The following is a 20,515-nucleotide window of genomic DNA, read 5'->3' as shown; positions in this document are numbered from 1 at the left end:
CATGAACAAAAAGACACAAATGTAGCTCTGTATCCATTACTATATAATTAAATGTACTTACTGGGCACTTAAACCCCCCTACTGCCCAGACCAACTTTCAGCTTTCATCGCTGTCACACTTTGAATGACAACTGCGCGGTCATGCCACACTGTACCCAAATTACATTTTTATACATATTTTTCACACAAATAGAGCTTTCGTTTGGTGGTATTTGATCACCACTGGGGTTTTTATTTTTTGCTAAACAAACAAAAAAATGCGTAAAATTTTAAAAAAATCATGTTTTATATGCACTGATGGGCACAGATAAGGTGGCACTGATGGCCACAGATAAGATGGCACTGATGGGCCCTGATGGGTGGCACTGATGGGCACTGATAGGTGACACTGATGGACAGCACTGATTGGTGTTATTGATAGGTGGTACTGTGGGCACTGACGGGTGGCACTGGTGGGCACTGGTAGGCGGCACTATTGTGCTCTGGCAGGTGGCACAGATGAGCTTTTTTTTTTCTTTCCTCATGCTGTCAGCGTGAGGAGAGATCTCTGATCTCTGTCAACGCTCAGGTCTGGGCACCCTGGTTGAAAAAGGCTGTGTTTAGAGGTTTGTACATTTATGGAGTTGATGAACAAATCCCTTGACAAATTCCCTTATGTGCATTTTATCTGTGTGTGTATAGCTATTTGCCCAAAGTTCAGTTTTAAAGTTTTTTTCTTTTTATATTAGTTTGTAGTTTTACTTTAGGGAAGAGTTCCACTAGAACTCTAGTATATTATAATCTTGTTCATTCTGCAAGGTTTACAGTTTGATCTGACCAGTAGAGGGTAAGCTATTATTTTTATTGGAGTCCAGTGGTTTTTCATTTACAGTCCACATAACTTCAACATGTAAGATAGGGTGTAGCGGCTTCACAGAGGGAATCACCCGTACTGACTTTATAAACCAGGCAACATTTATTACCGGTGAGACGGTAATAGAGTATTTACAGCAGTTATGCAAGTAGTTTCCAAGCAAGATACACAGCACAGTCACTTCTGATGTAAGCGGTAGTTGTATTCGTCAGCAGTATAGGCACTTTCCACTGACCGACAGCACACAATGCGTATCTGTAGAGGTTAAAATGCACACACGTTACCCGGTAACAACGGTATTCTTTCAGCAGAGGGATATATCTGCAACATGGAGTCTTTCATCTGACCAGGATTGCTGATACAGAACTCCGTAGGAACCCTGAGCTATCCCTCACAGGCCAGAACAATCTGCCAACCTCCTCCTAACTCTCCCTCACAAGTGGGTTCTCTGTCCCTGTCTACACACACACACACACACACACACACACGTGTTCTGACCTGGGCTTTCCTATATACAAGATATCCACCCAAAAATGGCTGACCAAATCTCCTGAGATTTGCTTGTCCTACGTGGTGTGCACCTAAAGCTACGTGGTGTGTGTACTGCCCGTGTCCTCTGCAGTGTGCACCTAACGCTATGTGGTGTGTACTGCCTGTGTCCTCTGCAGTGTGCACCTAAAGCTACATGGTGTGTGTACTGCCTTTGTCCTCTACAGTTTGCACCTAAAGCTACGTGGTGTGTACTGCCCGTGTCCTCTGCAGTGTGCACCTAAATCTACGTGGTATGTGTACTGCCTGTAACCTCTGCAGTGTGCACCTAAAGCTACAAGGTGTGTGTACTGCCCGTGTCCTCTGCAGTGTGCACCTAAAGCTACGTGGTTCGTTCTGCCTGTGTCCTCTGCAGTGTGCACCTAAAGCTACGGGGTGGGTGTACTGCCTGTGTCCTCTGCAGTGTGCACCAAAAGCTACGTGGTGGGTGTACTGCCCATGTCCTCTGCAGTGTGCACATAAAGCTCCGTGGTGTGTACTGCCTGTGTCCTCTGCAGTGTGCACCTAAAGCTACGTGGTGTGTACTGCCTGTGTCCTCTGCAGTGTGCACCTAAAGCTACGTGGTGTGTACTGCCTGTGTCCTCTGCAGTGTGCACCTAAAGCTACGTGGTGTGTACTGCCTGTGTCCTCTGCAGTGTGCACCTAAAGCTACGTGGTGTGTGTACTGCCCGTTTCCTCTGCAGTGTGTACCTAAATCTACGTGGTGTGTGTACTGCCTGTACTGCGTGGTGTGTGTACTTTTATGTGGTGTACTGTCTGTGTCCTCTGCAGGCCATTAGTATGTCTGGAAGGACAAAAAGGAGAGGCAGAGAGTCACAAACCGGATAAAGGAGGGCAAGCAGGCTCTGCGTCTAGAGGCAACAGTGCTGGTCATGGACACGGTGCATCCTCATCAGCACGTGGCCGTGGGACATGCTCGTCCTTTTTTTCGGCAGCTGGCCGTGTTGAGCCGCAACATGCCAAAGACTTGGTAGAGTGGATGACCAAGCCATCCTAATCCTCCTCATCCTCTCTCACCCAGGCTCAGGGTACTTTGTCTGGCAAAGCAGCTGCCAACGCGGCCTTTTCCCTCTGCTCAATGGCATCAGCCACTCCTTCCCTAGCCCCACCATGTCCTTCTGAGGAGTCCCACAGTGACCACAGTGTTGGGTACATGCTGCATGAGGATGCGCAGCGTTTCGAAGGCTCCGATGATGGTACACAGCTAGAGGAAGGCAGTAACGTGAGCCCAGAGAGAGGGGGTATCCAAGAAGGACAGACAATCTGGCAGTCATGTTCCCCCAGCTGCAGCATACGGCCCGGTTTTATACAGTGATGAGGAGGGAGGGGATGATCAGGTCACTGACTCTAGGTGGGTGCCTGATAGGAGAGAGGAGGCACAGGAACATCTCCAACGAGGTAGGATGCCCTCCAGGGGCCAGCTTATGGGCAGAACACCGACTGCATCACAACGCAGAGCTACGCATGTGCAGGGCGCTGCTGTCTCTCAGCGTTACTCCAAAAGTTCTTTGGTGTGGGCCTTTTTTGAGACGAGTGCATCAGATCGCACTGCTGCTATTTGCAACATATGTCTCAAGCGTATCTCGCGTGGCCAAAACATCACTCGCTTGGGCACCACATGCTTGACCAGACATATGTCGACCTGCCATGCAGTTCGTTGACAAGCGTATTTTAAAGACCCACACCAAAGAACAAAGCGGACCTCCCCTTGCTCCTCATCAGCTGGGATCTCCAACCCCACTATACCCTCAGTCCTCTCTGAAGCCTGCACTGATAGGACTGAAGGTGTAGAATTAGGTGTGTCACAGCCAAGTACTTGTGGGCAATCTACTATCTGTACACCGATGGCAGATTGTACCAGGCAAATTTCCCTGCCCCAGCTGCTGCAGCGCCGAAAGAAGTTCTCTTCCAGCCATCCACATGCCCAGCAGTTGAATGCTAGCTTAGCTAAATCTCTAGCACTTCAACTGCTGCCTTTTCAGTTGGTAGATTCTGCCCCCTACCGTGAGTTTGTGGAATGTGCGGTACCTCAGTGGCAAGTTCCCAAACGCCACTTTTTCTCACGGAAGGCGATTCGGGGCTCTCTGGCGGCATGTGAAAGGCAATGTCCATGCCTCGCTGGACAGGGCGGTCAGTGGTAAGGTGCATATTACCGCTGACTCATGGTCCAGCAGGCATGGACAGGGATGTTACCTATCTTTCACGGCGCATTGGGTGACTCTGCTGGCAGCTGGGAAGGACGCAGGACAAGGTACAGTAGTGTTGGAGGTTGTTCCGCCACCACGCCTCCAAAATGCTACTACTGGTTGTGACACACCTCTCCTCCACCCCCATCCTCCTCTTCTTCCTCTGTGGCCTCTTCCTGTGCTGATGTGTCCTCGGGAACCAGCAGTGCTCGGTAAGCGTTCAAGGGGCTACGCAGGTACACAGGCAAAGAGATGCCATGCGGTGCTTGAGCTGGTGTACTTGGGGGACAGGAGCCACGCTGGGGCAGAGGTTCTGTCAGCTCTGCAGGGGCAGGCTCAGAGGTGGTTGACGCCACACCAGCTTAAGCCAGGAATGGTGGTTTGCGACAATGGCACCAACCTCCTCTCCGCCCTGCGACAGGGACAACTGACCCATGAGCCCTGTTTTGCTCATGTCCTTAACTTGGTGGTGCAGCGGTTCTTGGGCAGGTCCCCGGCTTACAGGATGTCCTGAAGCAGGCCAGGAAAGTCTGTGTGCATTTTCGACGGTCATATAATGCCAAGAACCACCTAATCTGTGACATGCCCACCAGGTGCAACTCTACGTTGGTCATGCTGCAGCGGCTGCACACGCAGCAGAGGGCCATCAATGAGTACCTGTGCCAATATGGCAGCAGGACAGGGTCAGGGGAGCTTGTTTTTTTTTCCTCACAACAGTGGGCCTTGATCAGGGATGCATGCACTGTCCTGTCACCATTTGAGGAGGCCAAGAGGATGGTGAGCAGTGACAGTGTATGCATCAGTAAGACTGTCCCTCTTATTCACCTGTTGGAGCACACGCTGCATGGAATAATGGACAGGGCCCTTGAGGCAGAACAGAGGGAGGAAGAGGAGGACTTCCTTACCTCTCAAGGCCCCCTTTATCCAGACAGTGTTCCTGCTTGCCCGCCTATCACACAGGAAAAAGAGGAGGAGGAGGATTGTGTCAGCATGGAGGTGGAGCCTAGCACTCAGCATCAGCAGTAGTCTTCAAGGGATCAATTACAGTCCCAAGGAACCCATGGACTTGTACGTGGCTGGGACCAGGTGGCTGCGGATCATGTCGTCCTCAGTGACCCAGCAAACCTACGTTGTATGGCCTCCCTGATCCTGCAAAGCCTGCGGAAGGATCCTCGTATTCGTGCTATCAAGGAGAGGGATCATTACTGGCTGGCAACCCTCCTTGATCCACGTTACAAGAGTAAGGTTGCGGACCTTATTTTGCCAGCACAGAGGGAGCAGAATGTTTGTAAGTAGGGGACCACCTGTAATATGAAATACTTTAAATAAAAAGAATTATTATTAAAAAAAAAAAAAAAATTGAATGCAAGAAAATCTCTTATGAAATAAATATGAAATACCTTTTGCCAGTACATGAAGTATAGCATTGCCAGCTGCTAGTATGGGATTGAGATCTGAAGTTGAATTACGTTGGATGAGGTGTCCACCTATTGACTGCAATAAAGAAGTTTTAAATGACTGAATCTGAAAAATTACATATAAATTATTTTTATAAAATAGTACATATATACACAGTATGATGAAGTTCTTAAAGCAAAGTTCCACCCAGGAAAACAACATTTGGCCAAAAGTCCTAAAAAAATAAAATAAAAAAAAAGTGAAAAAAAAAATACCTGTTGCTATGCGGAAGTCCGTAATCTGCCTCTTCTCCTAGTGAATGGGGCGCGCTGCTTTCTGGGAACTGTGTGTGTTCTCAGAGAGCAGCCGCCCATTCACAAGCCGGCACGAGACTCACACAGGCGTAGTAGGAAATGGGCAGTGAAGCCGTAAAAACCGCAGATCAAATACCACCAAAATAAAGCTCTATATGTGGGGTGAAAAGGATTTTGTTTGGGTACAGCGTTGCACTCCCTATTTTCAGGGTCTCAAATTTATAGAATCATAAATGTTAATTTTTTATATTTTGTTGAGAATCATTTACTTGCTGAAGTCTGGAACCCATGGGCATTACCAAAGACTGGGTTTCCTCCTTTCTGATGCTTTGACAGGCATTAACTGCAGCTGTCTTCAGTTGTTCTTTGTGTGTGGGTCTTTCTGCCTTTAGTTTTGCCTTCAGCAAAACATGCATGCTCAATTGGGTTGAGATCAGATGATTGAATCGGCCATTACAGAATATTCCACTTCTTTTCCTTCAAAAACTCCTTGCAGTGTGTTTTGGATCATTGTCCATCTGTACTGTGAAGCGCCATCCAGTCAACTTTGCTGAATTTGGCTGAATCTGGGCTGACCATATATCTCTAAACACTGCAGAATTCATCCAGCTGCTTCTGTCTTTTGTCACATCATCAATAAACACCAATGACCCAGTGCCACTGGAGTAATGCATGCCCATGCCATCACACTGCCTCCACCATATTTTACAGAGGACGTTGAAATATATGATAACTGATATAGAAATAGTGTAGAATCTAAGAGTGGAAGTCATTCTTAACTTCATTTTACAAAGGCTAATGTGGGCGCACTTGGTTCAGGGAGAAAGAATAAATAGTTGCTGTTAGAGGGTGGTTATGGTCATTATCCATGGTTCCACTGTATGTAGGAACATTCTCCATGGTTCCACTCTCTTGCATGCTCCTAACATGGGCTAGGGACTACTATAGGAGTTGCTACTGTATGTCGAAAGAGCAGTGCACATGACCCCAACTAATGTGCACTGCTCATTCCAAACAAATGGAAGTGTAGCAATGTGGACTACAGTCATAATAGTGTGCATTTCCCTGTCATTCTTCACCTATAGACATATTCCTCTAGTGCTGGGTACCAGTGACTGTCATATCTGTGAGCCCGACCAAAAGGATTGTGGGACTAGTAGTCTATCAGACCGGCAATTCCATAGTGTGACATTACATCTAGACTACACATACCAGGAATCCTTGCTACAACCCGAAGAAACTTCTGGGAGGGACTATAAAAGAGTCAGGCGATTTGCCCCGTACTTTCTTCTCCCTGTGCGGGGAGAGAGGCTGTGGCCTACCATGTGGTTATCGAGTGATTCTGACACAGCCCCGGTGGGCCTAACCCTGCCTGCTGTTCATCAGACTGATAAGCGGCACCCACCCAGCAGATCTAAACTACAGTTGTCCGAAACCAGCAGTGTGGGTCATCGCTTATCGCTTCGCTGAAGGACGTCTCTTCTCGAGTTGCTGTCTGCAAAGGGTTAGCCAGTCTGGTCATTGGTGAGAGGGCAATTGCTCATCTTTTGCAATCCTTCCCTGCTACTTAATCTGAACACTGTGTACAGACACCTTAACCTTGGAACACTCTACTGTAATTCTGCTTGGAACACTGTACATAGACACCTTTACCTAAAACCACTTCAATAACTATCACTAGCCTGTTTAAGCCTTTCGCCGTACTATCACATCACTGTGCCTTATTGGATACAATCTAATGCGCTCCAACTGCCGGTGAAGACTATGCAGACTATGACCTGCATCTGCGGCATTGCTGTTATCATCTAAAGGATCCTATTCTATCCCTATTCTGTCTGGTCTCTCATTAGGATATAAAGGTTGCATAGGCCAACCTGGGTTCCCCTTTAGTTGTGTGACTGCCTGTTCTAGATAGCTAACCCTTTACTGTCCTTACAGGTTATGCTCCAGGTGGTACTTCATTGTACATATATGTAAATTATGCTTTTGAACTGTTTCTAAGCTGTCTGGACTGTTATCCAGAACTTGGTTGACCAATTACCCCTTTGTGTATCAATACCACATTACTTACTTCAATAAAAGCTTAGATAATATAAACATATTTGACTTGTGTAACGTGTCATTTAAAGGTATTATGAAAGATATCTGAACCCTGGGTTGGAATGTTTGTCATGGCGATTCACAAGGACAGGTAAACCAAGCAGTACCTAAGGGGGCCATGCTACAGAAGTGAGGGGGGAAAAGGACAGGCTCAGAAACAATTTCATGAAAAATTTATTACAGGACCATTAGATACTGGGTGTGTATAATTTATTTTTGTAGAATAAAGATATCGTTTAGGGTCACTAAGTAACATCTGAATGATCTTTTTATGGGCTGAGGTCTGATATTCCAGGCAATTGCCTCAAAATGTGTAAGGTTGTAAAGGTACCCCAACAATGATGCCGCGTACAGGCGGTCGTTTTTTGCGATGGAAAAAAAACGACGTTTTATGTGATGTAAAAAACGACGTTTTTGAAACTTCATTTTCAAAAACGACGTAGCATACAGACCATCGTTTTTTCACAATGCTCTAGCAAAGCGAGGTTACGTTTCACCACTTTTTTCCATTGAAGCTCACTTCATAACTAACTTCTGGGCATGCGCGGGTTTAAAAACTTCGTTTTATACGTCGTTTTTTGCTACAGACGGTCAATTTCTCTGAAACAAAAACGACGTTTTGAAAAACGACACAAAAAATTCGAGCATGTTCGAATTTTTTTTTGGTCGTTTTTTTGCAGACATAAAACAACGTTTTGCCCACACACGATCATTTTAAATGACGTTTTTTAAAACGTCGTTTTTTTTAATCACAAAAAACGACCGTCTGTACGCGGCATTAGGGTCAGCCCTAATTCATTCTGTTTACACATACTAAAAAAAAATATATATATATCTTTTTTTACAATTCAACACATTATACATACAGCCACATTTCTGATCTGTTGACCAGCCAAGGTTTTTAGCTGCTGCAGCAGAGCACGGAAAGTCTTGGTCTTTTCCTTTGGAAGCTGGGACACTGCATCATTCAATATATCTTTCAGAGTGGACAAAGTACAAGCAGCACCTACACAAATCCCTGTAGGTGTCACAGAATTCAAAGAATTAGACATCTATGATTGTTTATACATACAGTACATACACATATTATACATTTTAATCAAGTCTACATTTAGCAAAGCTTTGAAGCCCAACATCGGGCAAGGAATTTTTTGGTTTTGGTTTGAGCAGTGTATGTTATCACGGATGTCCTCTCGTCCGAGGATGAGAAGGCATCCGTGATAGGCGGAACACTGAACAGAGGCCCTGCTGGGAAAATGAGTGTTCCGCCTATCACAGGACAGTCTGAGGAGGAGGCGCAGCTTTTGAATCATGGATGCCCGCAGCCTGACTGAGACAGGTACCGGCGTATAAGACGACCCCTGACTTTTGAGGCATTTTCTTGCATCCAAAAGGTCGTCTTATACGCCAGAAAAAACGGTAATAAGATCTCCCCAATAGGCACACAGACAGCAATAAAAGCTAACAGAGGGTCTTGCTGTTCCACAATCTACTTTAAAAAAAATGTTATATTTCTCTTTGTGCCCCATTTGAGAAAATTTGCTCACTCCCTGTCATGGTGAACAAACTCAAATGGTAGAGAAACCGCAATATCTTCCTGGCAGAGATTAAAGCCTATTGCTACTTTGTCCAAAAATAAAAATAAAATGTCACCTGTAAATAGCTTTTCTTTTTTTTTATGATTGTGCAATTACCATGCATGTATACAGCATATCACCTAGTTATGCATGTTAATGTTTGTAAAGGAGGCTAAATAGCAGAGCATTTGGAGACTTCTTGTGCAAGACTTATCCAAATTCCAGTTGCTTTGGTAAGCAATATTTGTCCAGCTCTACTTTGGGACAGCTTGGTCCATCCCCTCCCACTTTTTTTTCTCATTATTAGCCAGCAAGGCTGCCAATCATAAAAATAGGCCAGAAGTGAGAATGAGAGAAGGGGTAGGCTGTCATCCTAGGTATTGCAGATACATGTGTAGCCACCCTGCCTTAAACAGCAGGGTCTAAATTTAGTTTTGCATGCCTACAGTCAGCCAATGCCAACTTGTAGTCTGTGGTTTGTACAGCATCCTTTAGGTTTAGCCTGGCAGTCAGTTCTCCCCTCTGTCAGTAGGTGGCACTGTTACTTCTGGCATTAGTGTGAAATCACACATTAAATCTGGATTATACATCAGACAGGAGGCTCATATCTTATGCATTATCTTTCTTTAATAATGCCCATAGCAGAAATACAGTAAACATTTATTGTAACTTAAAAAATTCAAAGAACTACCCTTCCCAGCAGTCCCTGGGCCAGTGTAGCCCCTCCCAGACCGTAGCCTATATAAGGGACTGTCTGAGGTAACCTATTCCTCTTTCTTTCTGCTCATAGCCAGAACTCAGATAAGTACATTACTCTATGTTTATAATTTTTATGTAGGCTTGCTTGTTATTTGGTTATCAGCAGCCTTTTTAATTTGTGTAGATCCTAATGTCACATCGTCTTTCCACAGGGTGCTGGGGATCCCCCCCCCTCCCACCCCGGCTTTTATTACAGCTACGGAGGTTTTTCCCTCCTCCGCTATTCCCTTCAACTTCCACCTGTATCTGTATATACCCTCTGATCCCCTCAGACCTTCATCTGTGTGTTGTTCTATCAACCTTCTGTCTTATGAAGCACAACTGATATTTCTAAAAATGATAAATGTTTAGTTTTTGCTGTATGTTTTTCCCACTTTGCTATCTGTGCCACCCGTTTTGTAGAGAACGCGGTTTCCTCTGATGTGTACATCTTACAGTCATTGGGCTTCTTTATTTGTTTATTTTACAATATACCGCTGCTTTGCTTCTTTTGTTTCCCCCCGGTGCGCTCCGCACACTGCTCGTTTTCTGACTGGAGGTAGGACGGTGCCATTTTAACATCTCGGCGCCTTTTTTCCTACCTCCCTTCTTCTCCTCAGAGCGTCTCATCTCTGAGGGGGGCGTGGAGGTGAGGATCTCCCTGCACCAATCGCGCTATTGTCGCGAATCGATGGCGCCATTGCTGCGGACCTGTCCTGGGGACCCCATCCTCCGTGTGCTAGGCCGTCTCTCCCCATCGCCGCCACGCCAGGGTGCGGGCGGCTGTATGGTTGGAACTCTGTGTAGATCTCACTGATCTATGCGAATCACGTTAGGCCGTAGTCTCGCGAGACTACGGCCCCGAGCCTCACGTCTAGCTCCCCTTGTGGTGGGGAATATCTCCCCTCATCTAACTTCTGTCACTCACACCTAGCTGGTGGGGAATTCCTCCCCTCCCCTGCTTCTGTCACTCCTTCACCTTCAGTCACATTAAACATCAGTTCTTGTTCTGGGAATTTATTCCCCTGTAGTCTATTCTACATATAATGAATATATTAATACATGTAAATAAATAATACATTTAAATAATTATACGAATGAATAAATTATTGACTTATTAAATAAATATAAATAAATCAATGAACATAAATGTCTATAAATAAATAATTTATACAATCTATATGATTGAATAAATAAATAAATATATAAATATATATAATAAACAACATTTTAAATATAAACTATTAAACTATACTTTATATATAATTGAATAAATAAATAAATAAATATATATATATATATATATATATATATATATATAAACAAATTATAACAATAATTGAATGAATTATAGAAATTACTATACAAGTTATAGTACATAACTTCCGTATATTCCTGTGCTGCACGGCCGTGCTGTCCGCAGACAGCTGACTCCTCTCCTGTGGCTGGCGACAGATCCTTTACTCCCTACTGGTGCCACTGAAGTGGTGGACGCAGCCCTGGAAGGCCCTACCTACCTCAGTGCTGCACTGGTTCCTGAGCTGGTCAGTAGGTCCGTCCAGACTAGCAGGGCATCGGTTGTTCCAACCCACATGCACCCCTATGTCCGGATCTCCCGGCAAGGATATAACGCCCCTGAGTAGGGAATGGCGTCCCGTATGCGCCGTCACATTAATGTGGCCACCGTCTCCCGGGCAGGGGAAGTAATTAACATGCCCCAGGCAGTACCCTCCCAGGACTGCCGACCCATTGACTCCCCGACAGGGGAAGTAAATAACATGCCCCAGGCAGTACCATCCCAGGACTGCCGACCCTCTGACTCCCCGGCAGGGGAAGTAAATAACATGCCCCAGGCAGTACCATCCCAGGACTGCCGACCCACGGACTCCCCGGCAGGGGAAGTAAATAACATGCCCCAGGCAGTACCCTCCCGGGCCTGCCGACCCACTGCTTTCCCAGACTCCAATCGACCCCCGAGCCTCGGGGAGATGCACATGCAGAGGCAGCGATCCGCTAGACGGACTGAGCCAGACTCCTCGTGGACTCTTCCAGAGTCGTCCGCGGAGTACGAGGCGGCTAACACCTTTGAGTCTGAGGATGAAAATGATGATGATAATGTGAGGAGTGGGCACATGGCGCTCCATGACGACGCCAACCCTAGGTCCCAGGGTAAAACCTTATTGGACTCTTGTGGAGTACCATTTTTCGATCAGGAGGTGATTGACCACCCACACTCCGGTGACTGGGCACCTCTACCTGAGGTGATCCAATAGATCGAATGCTGGACCCGGAGATCGATCGGTACGTTTAACCGGACAAGTTGAGGGTGGAATACTCACCCTTCCATTACCAAATATGGTGGTGCTCACTCCAGAGGTGGATCCCATAATCATTCAGTATTCCAGGAAGAGAATAGAGAGGGCCTTTGGGACCTCACAGTACTGGGTCTTAGATCTCTGGACCTATCACCTAGCCCTATGCCTTAGTGAGCAGGCTACCGCCTCTGTAAGCCGGTTGACCTAACACAATGGGATCACGCTAATTGATGATATCTTTAAGACGGTAGGACAAATGGAGTTATATTACCAGGCGTATACCTGGTTCATCATCCCATTTGGTTTTTCAAACCTAAACACCGTCCTAATGGACAACAGGTTGCTAGACCTTGGACCAAACAGCCGATAGTAGAGATGGACCCGCTCTCTTTGAACTTCCTCAACATCATCTTCCCGATCAGGAAGAAGAAAGGCGGTTTTTCGTCCGGTGGGAGCTTGAGAAATCTCACCAATTTACTGCCCTGTGGAACAAGGGTGAGGTTGAACATCTACTTGAACGACCTACTTCTAATGGCTGGTTCCCCTCGCCTAGCGAGCGAACACGCCTCCTGGATGGTCAGATCGCTTCGCGATCTGGGACTCCTCATAGATCACGAACACCTATTATCTCCCCATTTCAGGAGATAGAGTTTTTGGGGTTCTTGGTGGACACCAACCGAGCGATCCTTCGGCTACCCATACCCAATTAGCCGCCACCATCCGCAAAGACATCAGTATCATGCTGGGCAGCAGCGTGTGTCCTTACGCGGACTGACTCGCTTAGTCGGCCTGTTCCCGGTGTCAATCCAGGCCACTCTCCAACCCCTCTTCACTGTCGAACCCTCCAGAGACTCGAGACTCTACATCTTCGCTAGGGGCTTCGCTATACAAACTAAGTGAAGCCATGGTGGACCTACGGTAGTGGTTACGTCATGCCGTCAAACGGAACGGCGAGACATTTTCAACTCCTCACCGGATTTCGTCATAGGGTCGGATACCAGCCGCCTCGGCTGGGGTGCTCGGTGCAGTCCCTCGTCCTCCGGTAGGACGTGGTCCGCAGAGAACCCTCGGCTGCACATCAACACGTACACCCCTGACGGACTTTTTTTTTTTTTTGCCATCGGAAGTCTGTTGCCACGCACATCCATCTGCTGTGTGCTATTGCGTTCGGACAACGTACCCGCAGTCCGGTACGTCGATCGCTTGGTGGGCCCCTGATCCAGAATCCTAGCGGATCTAGTAAGACTTCGGGCACTTCTGCCTGGAATGCAACATCGTCCCGATTGCGGGATATGCCAGACTATCCCTATAGGGTGGCAGATTGGATTCTCGTTACCTGACCGATTCCAACGATTGGCGACCGCACCAGTCAGGGTCCCTGATCCTCGCTCGCTTCGCGGATCCTTCTCTATGGACCTGTTCGTTCCCCGTATCAACCACCAGTTTCCGCGCTCTTACAACCGGAGGCCGGATCCGGAGGCGCACCATGTGGACGCCCTCCACCAAACGTGGTCACAGGGGACACATTACGCGTTCCCCTGTTCCCGGTGACCCTCAGGGTCCTCCTTCACTTAGCGAGCCGGAGGGCATCAGTCGTGCGGTTCACTCCGTGGTGGCCGACGCAGCCATGGTTTCCCCTCCTTCTGAGGATGACGGTGGAACTCCCCAGGTTGTTTCCTCATTCCCCCCACCTCCTCGCTGGTCCGAACGGGGATCTGCACCCTCTACTCACGAAGCACATCCTACCTCTCCTCACATGGTTAGTATCGGGGTTCCGGTCGCGGACTACGACCTTTCGGGAACAACTAGGGATTCCCTGCCTTGGACTGGGCCCCGGGACTAGATCGGCATCTCGATCTACCTGGGGACTCTGGGCACTTGGTGTGATCAACGACGGGTCGACCCCGTTCAAGCGCCAGGGTCTGTAATAGCCAATTATCTGGCGGACTCTTTGGATCCGTTGGTGTGTCAATTTTGAAGGCGTTAAGTTTAAATCGCCCAATGTACCAGCACACTTGGGATTTTTCCAAGGTCATGATCATGTTCTCGGGCTGGGGGACGTTGACACTCTGTTTTGAGGTTACTGTCTTGCGAGCTTACTGTCTTCTTGTGTCTGATTTCCATCATCGTGGGTCAGACGTCAAGGCTTTGGACATATCCAGGCGTCATTCCTCGCCTCAGAGACTCAAGTCTTTTTCCGTCGTGCGTTGGACCAGACGGTACTTCGATCGGTTTTCTACCCGTTCTTCCCCGCACATCCACAACTGTGTCTGGTCCGCTGTCTACAGACTTATATGTCCTTGACAGCCTCGCTGCGATCTTCGCAAGTCTTTCAACTCCTCGTTTCCTACGTTAATCCTCTCTTCCCGGTTTCCTCTGTGACTTACTATAGCGGCGGACTGTTGTCAGCGACCGCTTTTCCGCCAATCCCGCTTTGAACAGGAGGTACACATATCTATGTCAGTGTTGTGGATTATTTTGATTGTTATTGGTCATATGCATTGTTATAGCTTTGAACTTGCATAAGATATGAGCCTCCTGTCTGATGTATAATTCGAGATTTTCCTAGCTTGTGACGGAAAATATTAATTATATGAAGACAGGAGGCGAGTATCTTCCCTCCCAACCCAACCCTGTCACGAGGTTGTCTCTCTCTCGTTCTAGACTGATGAACCACGCACCCTGCAAGTCGGAGGCTGGTACGCCCCGGGAGTTCGTTTTCACTATCCCCGTTGGGATTGCTGTCCGTTTCGATCCATGGGTTTAGTTCACCGCAGATGGAGGTTCCTACTGCGTTCCAGATCCGGAGTCGGGATGCCGTTGACTGAATCCGTTGGTCCATGTTCCTGAGGACAACTGACCAGTCGGCTCCGAATGGTTTGGGTTTCCTATAGTCCCCGTTGGGATGAAGTTGGTCCGGATGAAGTTGGTCCGTGTTGGCCTTGTCCTTTTGTTTCCTCCAGATTCGGATGTTGTGTTCCGGTCGGAAGGTTCCCGGCAGCCGCGGAGATGTCTAATTGGACTTTCGGTTCCTGTTTACACTAATTCGCATGAAGAAAGAGGAATAGGTTACCTCAGACAGTCCCTTATATAGGCTACGGTCTGGGAGGGGCTACACTGGCCCAGGGACTGCTGGGAAGGGTAGTTCTTTGAATTTTTTAAGTTACAATAAATGTTTACTGTATTTCTGCTATGGGCATTATTAAAGAAAGATAATGCATAAGATACTCGCCTCCTGTCTTCATATAATTAATATTTTCCGTCACAAGCTAGGAAAATCTCGAATTATGAATGTACATGTCTTTCCAGGCCGCCACTAGGAAATTCCGGTGCTAGTGGTGCATTATGGGAAAGGGTATAAATATTCACACGATCCAAATATTGTACGAAAAATGTCGTCCGAGGAAGAATCGTCCGATAATCGGATCGTTAGTACAGGGCTTCCATGAGCCGATCATGAAAGTTCATTCGATATTAATTTAATCGGACATGCACGAAAATTTTCCTTATACGATACCAGATCGTACGATTTTCATTTAGTCAGTACAGTTGTTGTCCGAAAATACAACACAAATACATTACAACACATGACATCACTTCCGATTTTTCTTCTGTCGTACGAGAATTTTCGTGACTTTAGTAACCTATTCAATTTCTACTTGTGACAGGTAAAACAGAAAAAATCAGACGATCTGTAATCCGATTTTCGGATCATGTGTACGTGGCAGGCTCTGGCCTGGGTGGGTGCATGTGATGTAGCTGCTGCTTTAGGCTTGCCTGCCAGAAGGGGTCTGGAAGTGATTAGGCCTGTAACAGAGGCCTTGTTTACTGGAGGCACAATGTAGTCCCATGGTAGATGGTTAGCTCTCCTGTAGAAGATTAGGAACAGGATAGAGTACAATGGTGGTTGGTTGACTATCCTGGAAAAAAAATTAAGGCTGTTGCTACTGGTGATAATTGCTAAATCATTCTAACACAGGAGTGTTGCTCTTGACCTAAAGGCACTTTTCCTGTGTTGTGACAAGTGAAATGATGGAGTTCTACTGAAATCCTGAGTATCTTCAGCCCTCACCCTCTCTCCCATGAACTGGGAAAATAAAATACTATCTTGCATTTCACCCAAAAGTGACTGCATGTCCCACTTTGCCTAATTGATCTACCCTTGAGGTAAATGTCAGCCCACCCTGTCTCTGGGGGTACCACCATGGCTCCAGGGGTACTATATATGTAGTTATACAATTTAACTATTCGTAAAGAAAGTGTATACCTACATGTTGTTTACATTGAAAATGAACATGCACAGAATGACACATACCTTCCTTAGTATATTTCACAGCATGCAGATCAGTGATATTTTCAATGGAAATAATCACTGGATAAAAAACACCTTTAAACTTAATCTCTGGTCCTAGAGAAAAAAAAGTTACAACATTTAGTAATATATATGTGTGGAGTATCTATGGATAGAGTGTTTAAAAAAATTATGATGCTTAGTTAACTAATTTCTAATGCCGCATACACTCGATCTGAAATTCCGATGTGAGCTTTTGGTCGGAAATTCCGAACGTGTGTAGGCTCCATCTAAATTTTTCTGTCGGAATTTCCACCAGCAAAAATTTGAGAGCTGGTTCTCAATTTTTACGAGGGGAAAAGTTCTTGTCTGAAATTCTGATCGTCTGTATGCTATTCCGACGCGCAAAAAACAAGCATGCTCAGAATCAATTTGACGCATGCTCGTAATCATTGAACGTAATTTTTCTCGGCTCGTTGTAGTGTTGTACGTCACTGCATTCTTGACGGTCGGAATTTTGTGTGACCGTGTGTATGCAACACAAGTTTGAGCCAACATTCCATCGGTAAAAAATCCATGGTTTTCTTGTCGGAATTTCTGATCGTGTGTACGCGACATTAGAGTTCCTAAAGTATGGTATTATATGGAGACATTACAGAGTTACACAACAGGACAAGTTTTTGAAAATACAGCACAAGGGACATAACTTACCTATAAATGTACCCAACATCCTGCTGGCTAGTGTAAAAATCCTCCCATAATGCAAGATTTTCTTTGAATAGAGGATAGCCAGATGAATTCCTGGATCCCCCTCCTTCATTGCATTGCATTTTGTGATAATAATACAAGGGGTTTTGTAAATGGACAACTGGGGTGGAAGGGTAGAGGGAGCGGCGCAATGTTTAGAGATGAGGTATTTAACCCATACCTCACCAAAAAATATATATCTCACACTGTCAGGAGGATCCGGCATCACTGACAAAATAATTTGTACAATTTGTAAATAATTTGTACAATGGGACAGGGGTTAAATCCGTTCACGATATTCCATTCCACCCAAGACAGCTTATCGACACTCCACAATCAGGCAAACGAACACGACCGATAAGAATTCCCCCCCAGAAACAAAACACACAGCTCGGAATGAGGTTCAAAACAGGGAATGAATCTTTATTATCTGCACATGGTAATACATTCCTCTTCAAAATACATCCCTCCCACCCTTGGGAAACAGGGTGGGTTAAATTGTCCAATGACAATGGTGATACCGGTCAGGTGTGTTCAAACTTCTCCTTCAGTAAACAGTCTTAGCAGGGGGGGTTGCTGGAGTGATTCCCCCCCCTTTCCTCACAGCAAAACACTTGAACATCCCATAATAGGTATGCAGACTGTCTACCAAGCTCCAATCCACATAGAAGACTTAATTACCACAATAGACAATGGAATGAAATCACACCCCACCCCTTTCATCACAGCAAGCTGACTAGTAAACATCAGCCAACACACAATATATATACAATATATACAATATCTGACCGCATTAAATGTGACTAGCACAGACCATAGTGGGGTTCTCATTCACCCTGTGCCCCTAAAGTGACTCCCGTTACAGGAACCAACAGCCAGCAGGCAGGAGATAGTATAAACTTCATAAGAGGTAAGATATGTCCCTGGTGCTGTACACACAAAACATTTTTGTTTCAATATTTTTATTAATTTTACAAAAAATAGAGTACAAAAACAGAAAAAGGAAAATACAAAGTATGTCAGCCCACATGGCCTGAAATTGCAACAGGTACATGTGGTGGTGGTGATTGGTACATAGGCACAGAACACATGCGGAAACCTAAAAAGGCAAGCCGAAGCAGTAGTTGGAAAAACTGTACACATAACCTGGAGCTAGATGATGGACAATGAGTCATTAGGAAATAGCTCCGCCACCCCAATGGGATCATACTGTGGCTAGGGTATCTCCGCCGAGATGGTTCGGCCATCAGAAGAGGACATTCCTGACTTTCAGGAGTTTCCAATCACAGGAAATACTGTAGTAACATATTATTGGTGATAAACTACCAACTTCAGTTTAGTAACCTTTTACCTGTTGTAAAACTGGGAGTCGACAGGAGAGAGAGAACAGAAGAAAAAAAAAGGAAAGATCACATTACAGAAGGTGAATAGGTTGGAAGAGACCAACTGGGAGAGTTATTTTGTGAATAAGAGAGGGGGTACAGCAGTCAAGCAGTCAAGGGGCTAGTGGAACGTGCATAAAAGTTGACCAAGGTTGCCAAATCGCTTCAAATTTACGAGTGGAGTTAAAAAGCATGCTGACTATCTTCTCTTGTGCCATGATCCGTGCAAGTTTCCTTTTTGCCATCAGGACAGAAGCAGCAGGTTTTTTCCAAGACATGGCTATAGTCAGCTTAGCTCCCAGGAGGATGAAGATTATTGCATACTCTTGGTGACAGACTCCACTGGAAAGTTGAGAAGGGCGACGTGTGGTGATTTCATTACTGGGATATTTAAAATCTTATGAATCAGAGAGAATATTTTTTTCCAGAAACTCCTAATTTTAGGACATTCCCAATCCCTAGAGGTTACAACACCTGAAGCAGAGTGGAGATGTCTCAGGGTAGAGTTTAGATAGTTTAGACGGGATTAAGTACCACCTTGACATAACCTTTATGTTTGCTTCAACGAGAACAGTATTAAAGCGGACCTTCAGTAATTTTTTCAACTTTCCATCTATTAAATCTTCTGCCCTTGTTGTTTTAACTTTGGATAGTAAAACATTTTTTTTTCTGCCAGTAAATACCTTATACAGCCCACTTCCTGTTTCTTGTCTGGTAAAAAGCCTAGGCTTATGACATCATGCACAGCTCTCTCTCTATCACTTTTGTGAGCGTTTGCCAGGAAGGGAGGGGGGATGAGTCATAAGAGGGCTAAGGAGAGCTGCATAGCTTGGGGTGTGCCTCTTTGTGTCTGTGTAAATCCAGGAAGTGAACAAGCAACAGCTTCAGCTGCCCACAGTTAAAATAGCTGCAGCTAGACTTAGGGGAGGAAGATTTCTACTGCATATTTGGCAAGTACAGAATCACAGTATATATAGAATAATATGCAAAGTGGTTGGAGGGAAGCTTTAGAGTGGCAAAGATGTTTTTTTTACAAATTATATGAGCAGATTGCAGTTCCTCTTTAAGCACTCCCTTATATGCCTTAAAGAAGTTCCTATTCCATATCTCCAGTTGCCATTGCTGAGAAAGGTCGGTTTCCCAGGCCAACATAAAGGTAGTCTTTGAGTGAGTCCAGGACAGTGCCTTGTAGATTACTATAATTCCCCACACCACACAACACCACTGTTCATATGCTGTGATTTTAGGCCCTTCAATTTGAGAATTCCAAAGTTTGTGAAGGAAGTTGGAAATTTGGGTAAAACAAAACAGTTTAGAAGATGGCATATTCAATTTGTGAACGCAATATGCTTTGATGAATGTGCCCAGAGGAAATGTCCAATTCTATATAGCCCTTGTTCAGCCACCATAGGAGAGGTAACTGTCAGCGCAGATACAAAGTGCATGTATAAGTAGGGGTATGGTGATTAGTCCATTATAAATAATAGTAACAGGCAGTTCAATGGTTAAAAATGCAGGTGATGTGGCTGTTCAATGGCGGCTGCTGTCTTCAGAGAGCTGACTCTGTGGTAAACAAAAGAGGAGTAGAGAAAGGAAGCGCCACCTAAGTGCAGTATTAAAGAGGTTCTTTTAATGACACATTGTACAAAACACACTTACAAGAAGGTAAGGAAAGAAAGCTCATCTGTAACATCCTGTAGTCCTAGTCCCGCATCCATGGGCTGCTTAGAAGTGAAGATAGCATAATGTGTGGAGTCTTCAGGCTTGTTCTGTGGCCATCAGGATGAGGCCTGTTGCAGCCTCACGGGTCATGTGACAGATCACGTGATTACTTCAGAGGAACACTTCCGGGAGGAGGCTCAGACAGGGAGAACAAAGGCTGATTGGGCTACGCGCTCTGAGCCACTGCTCCTTCTATTGGCCTGATAGGCCCATCATTATCCTTACTTGGTTTAGGGATAACTGAAATGTACGCTGTAATAAGCAAGCTTTGTAAGGGAGCTCCCTGTCTTACTGCAGTAAAAGAAATGAGCCATAAAGGGCGCCAATTTTTCGGAACATGCCT

General features: G+C 45.7%; 1 protein-coding gene across 3 annotated transcripts in view; it reads right to left on the bottom strand.

Annotated features, from left to right (window-relative positions):
• LOC120943721 (aldehyde oxidase-like) overlaps window positions 1-20,515 on the bottom strand; it is a 181,666-nt gene that overhangs the window by 93,876 nt on the left and 67,275 nt on the right. For all 3 annotated transcript variants that reach the window (XM_040357197.1, XM_040357198.1, XM_040357199.1), the window contains 3 exons: window positions 16,346-16,438; window positions 8,267-8,418; window positions 4,989-5,082 (listed from right to left, as the gene is read on the bottom strand). In XM_040357197.1, the coding sequence (XP_040213131.1) occupies window positions 4,989-5,082; window positions 8,267-8,418; window positions 16,346-16,438 (339 nt within the window). The remainder of the gene's footprint in view (window positions 1-4,988; window positions 5,083-8,266; window positions 8,419-16,345; window positions 16,439-20,515) is intronic.

This window comes from Rana temporaria, chromosome 6 (assembly GCF_905171775.1).
Source record: "Rana temporaria chromosome 6, aRanTem1.1, whole genome shotgun sequence".
Taxonomy (NCBI): Eukaryota; Metazoa; Chordata; class Amphibia; order Anura; family Ranidae; genus Rana; species Rana temporaria.
This window is presented reverse-complemented; position numbering and strand designations above follow the sequence as displayed.